The 10,088-nt window shown below is 44.0% G+C and overlaps 1 protein-coding gene across 1 annotated transcript; it reads left to right on the top strand.

Moving 5' to 3' along the window:
* Positions 1–1,637: 1,637 nt before the first annotated feature.
* Positions 1,638–9,402, top strand: TMEM212 (transmembrane protein 212). The gene is made up of 4 exons (XM_083739966.1): positions 1,638–1,848; positions 5,742–5,801; positions 7,333–7,656; positions 8,583–9,402. Exons 1-4 carry the CDS (start codon positions 1,684–1,686, stop codon positions 8,613–8,615), a joined length of 582 nt encoding a protein of 193 aa, XP_083596092.1. The 5' UTR covers positions 1,638–1,683; the 3' UTR covers positions 8,616–9,402.
* Positions 9,403–10,088: the final 686 nt, after the last annotated feature.

Below are 10,088 nucleotides of genomic sequence, written 5' to 3' on the forward strand. Positions count from 1 at the left end.
TTATTACTACTACTACTACTACTACTACTACTACAACTACTAATACTAAACATGTCCCTATTTCTATTTCCCAGCGGACCTCAAGTATACATATGTTAATGCCAAACATGCCACAATGAGCATGGCCCTTGCCGTGCTTGTGAGGGTATTCCACACCTCGTGTGTGAATAAGCTTTTCTGTCCTGGACGTAACCCCACATGGATGCATTCAGCAGCTTCCTTGCCTCCAGATCTCTGTGTGCATGAATAACCCGGAAGGGAAGCGTGGCATTGAATATTCTGTGAAGGGCAAAGAGAAGCCTCACTTTCATTGAATTATCTGGCAGCAAAAACATGCTGGCTGAAGGTCAGTGGAAAGGGACAACACCATACCCTCCAAAACTTCTCCAAATAAAATAGGGATGTCCTATTCAGTGCTTTTCCCCCCTGGGGGTACGCAAAGGGTACACATACCCCTAAACATTTTGTGGATCTAAGTCTGGCCACATTGAGGGGCAGTATTTCAATATGAGTAGGAAAATGAGAGTACCCGTAAATAAATTTTTTAGGGGGAAAAGCACTGGTTCTATATAATAATAATAATAATAATAATAATAATAATAATAATAATACTACAGTGGTACCTAGGGTTAAGGGACGCGGGTGGCGCTGTGGGTTAAACCACAGAGCCTAGGACTTGCGGATCAGAAGGTCGGTGGTTCAAATCCCCGTGACGGGGTGAGTTCCCGTTGCTCAGTCCCAGCTCCTGCCAACCTAGCCGGCTTAATCATGCTGGCCACATGACCTGGAAGCTGTACGCCGGCTCCCTCGGCTGGTAAAGCAAGATGAGCGCCGCAACCCTAGAGTCGGCCACGACTGGACCTAATGGTCAGGGGTCCCTTTACCTTTACTTTTTACCTCGGGTTACGCTTCAGGTTACATACACTTCAGGTTACAGACTCTGCTAACCCAGAAATAGTACCTCGGGTTAAGAACTTTGCTTCAGGATGAGAACAGAAATCGTGCAGCAGCGGCAGCAGAAGGCCTCATTAGCTAAAGTGGTGCTTCAGGTTAAGAACAGTTTCAGGTTAAAAGCAGACCTCCGGAACGAATTAAGTATGTAATCAGAGGTACCACTGTAATAATAATACTCCCATCTGATTGGGTTGCCCAGCCACTCTGGGTGGCTTCCAACATATAATGTTTAAAACGTTAACCATTTAAAAATATCCCTACACAGGGCTGCCTTCAGATGTCTTCTAAAGGTTGTATAGTTACTTATCTCCTTGGCTCGGGGGTCACATAACTCCATACCCTCCAACATTTCTCTGGTGAAAATCAGGCTGTCCTAAGGAAAATCAGGACATTCTGGGAAGAAATGAGAAACCGGGGCAGCTTCTGTAAATCCAGGGCTGTCCCTGGAAAATAGGGACACTTGGAGGGTCTGCTACACTTTCTGTGGGAATCCCACCCACAGGCACCAAGTTGAGTCCGAGGGATGGATCACATTCTTTATAGGGTGTACTAAGATAAGAGGCCTTGCTTTCTGAATCTTTTTCAGTGCCTTGGGCGTGTTTCATTCAAGGAAGCAAACAACGGAAAAGTATCGTGACTACTGTCTCCAAGACAGTATGTGGTGTGCCCAGGCTCCTATTGCAAAACCTTGGTGCGAGCAGAGAGCAGGCACAGAGCGAGAAGCTCATAATGAACGCAGGCTGCCTTTTTGTGGTGACTGGAAGAATGCTGATTTCCTTTGGGATTCTAAGCATCGTCTCTGGAATTATCGCCTTCTTCCCTGTTTTTTCCTATAAACCGTGGTTTGCCGGATGGAGCGTTCGCATTGCTTCTCCCATCTGGAGCGGAGCTTTGGTAGGCAGAACTGAATTATATCTAAATTTATATAGCTGTACGACTGGGAAGGGACGCAGGTGATGCTGTGGGTTAAACCACGGAGCCTAAGACTTGCCGATCAGAAGGTCGGCGGTTCAAATCCCCACGACAGGGTGAGCTCCCGTTGCTCAGTCCCTGCTCCTGCCAACCTAGCAGTTCGAAAACACGTCAAAGTGCAAGTAGATAAATAGGTACCACTCTGGCGGGAAGGTAAACGGCGTTTCCGTGCGCTGCTCTGGTTTGCCAGAAGCGGCTTAGTCATGCTGGCCACATGACCTGGAAGCTGTATGCCAGCTCCCTTGGCCAGTAAAGCGAGATGAGCGCCGCAACCCCAGAGTCGGTCACGACTGGACCTAATGGTCAGGGGTCCCTTTACCTTTACCTATAACTGGGAAATGATAGTAACGTTGCTACTGATCAGCCTTGTTGCTGACATATAATTTGGAACCTTTTAAGGTTCTGGAATTTCAAGAATGGTTGAAAGAAATCCTTGCCGAATGTAATCTACATGGCTAGTAGCCATTGATAGGCCTCTGTCACAAGATGAGGCACGTACACACAATTTGAATGGCTATGTCTATGAACCTTGAGGGGCCTTGCCCCCTCAAATATTTTATTGGGGGTGAAGGGAGCTCAGTCCCCCATGTGTTGGCCCTATGTGAGAGAGGGTGAATGCACATGCAGATATCTCCCCTGAATTTTGCATATTGATTTGAAATATCCCACCCAATCGCCAGCTTCTGGTCTATACTTGTATGTTACACTGCTAAAGGCTTTGACGCAATGTTGGATCCCTCCTTTCCCTTTGTGTTTAGAGATGAAAACAAAATGTTAGGGCTGGCTCGAGGGGAGAAAAAGCAACAACATTATCTGTAAACAAGTGCAGTTTTGCGAAGTTTGGGAGAGAAAACAAGATCGCTGGGCAGCGCATTTGCAGCAAAGTTGAAATTGATCATCTAATAGCTGAAACTCCCCGGCTGGAGTTGGCCCAGTTCTGAGGATGAACTAATCCCTCCTGGCTTTCTTTCTCTCTGTTCCCTCCACCACATGTGTAAATTGAGGGAGTCTCGCTTGGAAAAACAGATGGGAAAAGAGGTTTGGCCACTCTTGCCTCCTACATTGGCTCATCCCAGTGTTCTTACGTTGCTGTGTTATTTGTTCTGGCTAAAACCCCTCTTGGACCCTGTGCAACCTTTCTTCCTCTCTCTCTGCCTGATGAATTTTGCCAACCTTTCCCGTGACTCCAAATTAGCCTTCCCCAACCTGGTGCCCTCCAGATGTTTTGGTCTACAGCATCCATCAGCCCCAGCCAGCACAGTTTCTCCAGATGTTTCTGCTTTCGTTCCTGGGAACTCTCTACAGTAGTACATGGTGCCAAGACCTCAATTTCAGGCTCCTTTTGCCTAAGAACTCTGTTCAAACTTCTGTTCTCAGAGGAAGCTGTGCTCCACCCTGTGTGTTATGGAGTTCCACAGGGGTCTGTATTGCCCTTACATACTTTATTTATTAAATTTATATCCTGCCCTTCATCCCAAGAGAGCTCAGGGGGAGAGGGCAAGCAATACTACAGTAAAATTGTTTTTAAAGCATATTTAATACGATTCCAATGCAGATGCAGTCCGGGAAGATCTTAGCTTAAAAGGCTTCTTGAAAGAGGAAACTGCTTGAAACTGTTGGAGAATTTCATCCAAAGGCTTGGGTTGCAGCAGCGGGGGCGGCAAAATCAGTCAATTTCCGTTCTTTCCGTTTCTCATTTTCCCAATCTTAAACTCTGCTTTTCTGCAGCAATTCGCGGTTTGCTTGCTTTATGAAAAAATGCTCGCAAAGATTCTTCAACCATTTTGGTGCAAATTTCTTTTCCTAAACGTATTTTTGTAAACAATTTAAACAAACGTACACATTTTTGCAAGCAATTTCTCCTAACGTAATGCATTTTTCATATGCTGTTTTCACAAGCATGTTCACTTTTTTAAAAAAATTATTTAGATTTTCTGTCATACAGTTCAAAAGAGAAATAATCCATAACAGAAAAGAAACATTAAATCATTATACAATATCCCAAAAGAAAAAACATAAACAAAATAAAACAAACTCACCACCCTGTTTAGCTTCCCTCCACTGCTACTAGTTTTCTCTAGAATCAATTTTACCTTTATCATTGCATTCTGATTGTTTTTATTTTCTCTATATACATATACCAGTATAATAATAATATAATAATAATAATTTATTATTTATACCCCGCCCATCTGGGTGGGCTTCCCCAGCCACTCTGGGCAGCTTCCAAAAAAATATTAAAATACTGCAATACATCAAACATTAAAAGCTTCCCTAAACAGGTCTGCCTTCAGATGTCTTCTAAAAGTCTGGTAGTTGTTGTTCTCTTTGACATCTGGTGGGAGGGCGTTCCAGAGGGAGGGTGCCACTACCGAAAAGGCCCTCTGCCTGGTTCCCTGTAACTTGGCTTCTCGCAGTGAGGGAACTGCCAGAAGGCCCTCGGTGCTGGACCTCAGTGTCCGGGTAGAACAATGGGAGTGGAGACGCTCCTTCAGGTATACTGGACCGAGGCCGTTTAGGGCTTTAAAGGTCAGCACCAACACTTTGAATTGTGCTCGGAAACGTACTGGGAGCCAATGTAGATCTTTCAAGACTGGTGTTATATGGTCTCCCAGTCACCAGTCTGGCTGCCGCATTCTGGATTTGTTGTAGTTTCCGGGTCACCTTCAAAGGTAGCCCCACATAGAGAGCTTTGCAGTAATCCAAGCGAGAGATAACTAGAGCATGCACCACTCTGGCGAGACAATCTGCGGGCAGGTAGGGTCTCAGCCTGTGTACCAGATGGAGCTGGTAAACAGCTGCCCTGGACACGGATTTGACCTGTGCCTCCATGGACAGCTGTAAGTCTAAAATGACTCCCAGGCTGCACACCTGTTCATTCAGGGGCACAATTACCCCATTCAGGACCAGAGAGTCCTCCACACCCGCCCGCCTCCTGTCCCCCAAAAACAGTACTTCTGTCTTGTCAGGATTCAATCTCAATCTCTTTGATAGATTATTGTTTTGATGCATTTACATTCTTAGTCTAAGCATATTAGCATGTCTTTTTTAGAACAGTATTTTGTCATATAGTCATCAAAGCATTGCCATTCATTTTTTAGTTTTTGATTTGACTCCTGTTGTATAGTTACTGTTAATTTAGCCAATTTTAAATATTCATTTAATTTGAGAATCCATTCCTCCTTGGTAGGTAGTTCTTTAGCTTTTCATTTAGATGCTATTACTATCCTAGCTGCAGTGCTCGCATATAAGAAAATTCTTTTTTTTTATTTCGGTATTTCTTTTCCTAATAGGCCCAGTAAGTAAGCCTCTAGTTTTTTCGTTAATGGGATTTTAAGCATTTTTTTCAATTCCTCATGTATTTCTCACCACGTTCACTTTCTGTGCACATTATCCACTAATATATGCATTTCTATAAACATTATTTGGCTGGAAAATTGCATCACAAAATATGGGATTGCAGGAAACTTATGCCCAACATGGGGCTCGAACACGCGACCTTGAGATTAAGAGCCTAATGCTTTGCCATCTGAGCTATCCTCTATGCCAGCTTTTTGTGCATAGGATTATTCCCTTAAACAGGATCTATCTGTCCTATAGTAGTAACCTATAGAAGGGCTTTCTTAAAAATAGAATAAATTATTTTCCATCAGCTTCTGGTTTTGCATGCTTCACATAGTGGGTTTGTTTCCTTGTGTTGCAATTTCTTTCTTTTAAAGGAGTCTGTTTTGCAAAGTCCTTTGGAGAGAACAAAGGCCTATTAAACATTACTAACCTTATTATGTGTAACCATATGTTTCCCCCTCTGTCTACAGGCTGTTATTGCAGGTGTACTCGTTGCTCTGGCTGAAAAACAATGGACCCAGAGATACCTGGTAAATTTATGTGGTTATTCTATACAGTGCCACATTCTAGGCAGAAGGCAGGCAGAGTTAATCCAGGCATAGGCTCTCAAGAGGAAGAAAAGGCACACAGCTGTAGCCTTAAGCTACAGATCAGATAAAGAATACAAGGTTTAAAGCAGGCACACTTTAAAACATTCTACCAGATTTACAAGACTGAGCAGGATCCAGAGATATTTCCTGACTTGAAAGAAGGGAATGTTGTGAGAACCAATAAAATCCATCAAACCTTCTTCTTTTTTAAAAATTATTTTTCAGTTTCCTTGATATATGGAAAGTGCATAAATAATAACCCCATCCTCGCAAAATGATTCTTATGGGGTTTTTGCAGGTTTGGGTACATCTCTTTTTCTGCTATAACAAAAGGTGGTGGTTGTTTTGAAGAAAGAGATTATACTTTACCCCCATAAACACTGCATATGTTGTTGGGGTTTATTTGCACTGCTGCCCTCCCCTGCCATTTATTGTTAATGTTTATTGATTGGGTTTAATTAGTATTGCTGTCACAGAGGCTTTTTAGTATCCTTTTTTCTTCAATAAGCTGCCTTCAGGAAGCCGAGCTGGGGCGGCCTTCCTCTGAGACTCTGGTTAAGTTAGAGGAGTCAAAGCAGAAGGCTGTGTACGCACCACAACTTTTGAAGCGCATAGCAAGCACATTTTCCTTCTTCAAAGAATTCTAGGCACTAGAGTTTACTAATGATTTCTGGGAACTGTGAGGGGATAAACCCCAGTGCCCGGAATCCTTTGAGGGCGGCATTGTGATTCAAACGTGCTTTAAAAGTATAGTCTGTACACAGTCTGAGAGAGATGGGTTGCTTAACTGAGCATTATACTGTACTAGGATCGCAGTAAAATTGCTGTGAAGGAGTCTGGGTTTGTAGGGGGGGAAGGTTAAGGCAGATTCACACCATTCCTCTAAATCATGGGTTAGGCAAACTGTTAAGTTGTGGGTGAACATATCAGACAACACAGCGATTCTTCAGACAGCTCTTGTTTATTCACAGGCCAGAACAGAACTGAACTGAAGGGTTCAGCCAGCCTGCTTATATAGAGCTCCACTAGAATGCAACAGTAACCATTTTCTGTAACTATCCAATCACTGAACGTCACTTTTGATCCCTTATTTGCATATGTGGACCTGAGTGAAAACTATTTACAGTATCCCCCTGCTGGCCCAGGGTGAGAACTTCAGTACATAACACAAACCAAAGCCCGGGGGCTGGATCCGGCCCAATAGCCTTCTAAATCCAGTCTGCGGACGGTCCGGGAATCAGCGTGTTTTTACATGAGTAGAATGTGTCCTTTCATTTAAAATGCATCTCTGGGTTATTTGTGGGGCATAGGAATACGTTCATATTTCCCCCCAAAAAAATATAGTCTGGCCCCCCACAAGGTACAGTGGACTGGCCCCCTGCTGAAAAAGTTTGCTGACCCCTGCTCTAAAGCACATAATGTATCTCTGCCACTAGCCAGATAAGACAAGATGCTTCTGTTTCCATTCCAGTGGGAAGCCGCTTTCACCTTTAGCATCTTGAACATCATCAGCTCTCCGGTTCAAGGTGCCATCGCCTTTGCATCCCTCCTTCTTGGACCTTATTGCTACTACTCTTTCGCCGGAGTTTCGGGTATGAACTACCTCGGTTATGCGGTCCTTTTGCCCTTTCCTTATGGCAAGTATTCTTCCCTGTGCAAGGACCCCGCGGGCTCCGAGTGGTACCACCTGGCGCTGCAGATACTAGCCATTTGCTCCAGTCTTGCCATGCTCTCTGCATCCTTGGCCATTGTGATCAAACTCACAGCAAGACTGCTCCAGTTTGGACACTTAAATGTGAGTATTACTCAGTGGCGGGGAAGTAATGATTAAGTGCAGCATATAAGTATTCTTATTTGTCTGTTTCGTTTATTCCATTTAATGCCCATCTTTTATTTCATTGCATTGCACTGCACAATTCATAGTGTTGGTGTTGACCTTTAAAACCCTAAACGGCCTCGGCCCAGTATACCTGAAGGAGCGTCTCCACCCCCATCGTTCTGCCCGGACGTTGAGGTCCAGCGCCGAGGGCCTTCTGGTGGTTCCCTCACTGCGAGATGTGAGGTTACGGGGAACCAGGCAGAGGGCCTTCTCAGTAGTGGCGCCCACCCTTCCATCAGATGTCAAGGAAATAAACAACTATCTGACTTTTAGAAGACATCTGAAGGCAGCCCTGTTCAGGGAAGGTTTTAATGTGTGACATGTTAATGTATTTTTAATCTTTGTTGGAAGCCACCCACAGTGGCTGGGGAAACCCAGCCAGATGGACGGGGTACAAATAATAAATTACTATTACTGCATTGCATTTATATCCCAATGAAGGCATCCCTGTTTAGGGAAGCTTATAATGTTTGACGCACTATTGTATTTTAACATTTTGTTGGAAGCCGCCCAGAGTGGCTGGGGAAACCTGGCCAGATGGGCGGGGTATAAATAATAATAATAATAATAATAATAATAATAATAATAATAATAATAACAACAACATTTCTTCATGGAGCTTTTGGTTTCCCTCTTTCCCCACAACAACCCTGCGGTAGGTTTAGGCTGAGAGACTGTGACAGGCCCAGTGTCAAGCAGTGGTCAGCCAGGTTCTGGCCCAACACACTAACCACTACACTAGAAGTTGTTTTGTTTGGATTTTATCCTGGTCTTTGGATCTGCAAACAAATTGTGACCCATCATACCAGGCACTGCCCACTAACGGTGTATCATCTCCATAGGCAGAAGTTAACAAGCAAAGACAACTGGGCTGAACTGCCACGACGCATGGCTTTCAGGCTGCATTTGTAGTCTGGTGGACATCAGCGGCTGCCAGCATTAGAAGCAGAAAGGCATCAGTCTTGGTGTTTGCTGTCTTTTGTGGCGATTTCTCTCCTACGGGGTTGGACTATCCCCTGAAAGCTAAAGGACTCCTAGGCTTCAAATTTACATTGCCAACCCAAGCTTCCTATTGGTTCCCACTGACCTGGAAGGACTATAAACAGGACATGACATACAGAGTTGGAAAGGACCACGAGGATCATTCTGGTCCAATCCCCTGCAATGCAGAATTTTTTTCACCCAACGTGGGGCTCAAACCTACAACTTTGAGATGAAAAGTCTCGTGCTTGACAGTCGATCTCAAGTCGCAAAGGCCTGATCTAATGTTACCGGAACTGAGTCATCTTTGGTTGGCTGTTAGTATGCAAACGCCTTAACAGCTTGGGACCAGTTTGCACATAATAATCATCCCACAGTTGTACGAAATCAATATTTTAGCAGCAGCTACACTGTGGAACTCCCTGCCCTTTGATAGCAGGCCAGTGCCTTTGCTGTTCTCGTTCCAGTACTTGCTTAAAAACTTTTTTTGTATAGGCAAGCTGATCCAATCATGTAGAAGTTACATAGGTTTCAGTCTGTTTTTAGTTCATTGCTCATTTTAACTGATTTTTTAATATTTGAAAATACCTGTTTTTAACTGTCTTCCGCTGATAATTTTAACGGTGTGGATTTTTTTGGGGTGGGGGTGGGGGTTGTAAACTGCTTCAATGTTTTATTACAATCAAGTGGTGTATAATTTTTGTTAAAAAAAAAAAATGAAATAAACACGGGGTCCAGTGTGCTGAGACTACTTCTGCTAAAATGTGCCTCAACTTGACTGTATCTTTTGTGTGTGTGATGATGAACAGCTTTTGGCAAATTAATCTGACTAACTGACAGACCCCTCTGCTGCCAGATCCTCAGGATTGTGCTCTTAGTTAACTTAGGGAATGGCCACACACTCCTCCTGGCTTGCTGAAATCACTGCATCTGAGATTTGAAGATCTCTTCTTTGTCTAGCGGCCCTTTAACTGAACCTGGGACCACTGGCAAAACCCCAAATCCGGTTTGGCCACTATCTCCTGGGGCAAAGGAAGACTTAATTCACTTTATTTGTTAGGATGTCCTTATTAAACAGGAAAACAAAGCAAAACGCTATTGCTTCCATTTATCTGGAGCATGTGAAGGAAGAAAAGCTTGATGAGGACACTTTTGAGTTAAAGAGATGGGCGTTTGAAATGGACGGGAAATCGGCAGTGCAGAAAAGCAGGCAGCTGTTTATATCTCCCAGGGGCCTTATTTATATTGTTCCTAATTTTTCTGTCCTCTCCGGTCTCATCAGAGGACCTCAGCTGACATTTTGCCATTACCAGGGTCACTGGTTTCTCCTCTGGTCCCCCTTTTCCTGCTCCCTGCTCCAGCTGCAG

This window comes from Podarcis gaigeae (assembly GCF_964106915.1).
Source record: "Podarcis gaigeae genome assembly, chromosome: 5".
NCBI lineage: Eukaryota > Metazoa > Chordata > Lepidosauria > Squamata > Lacertidae > Podarcis > Podarcis gaigeae.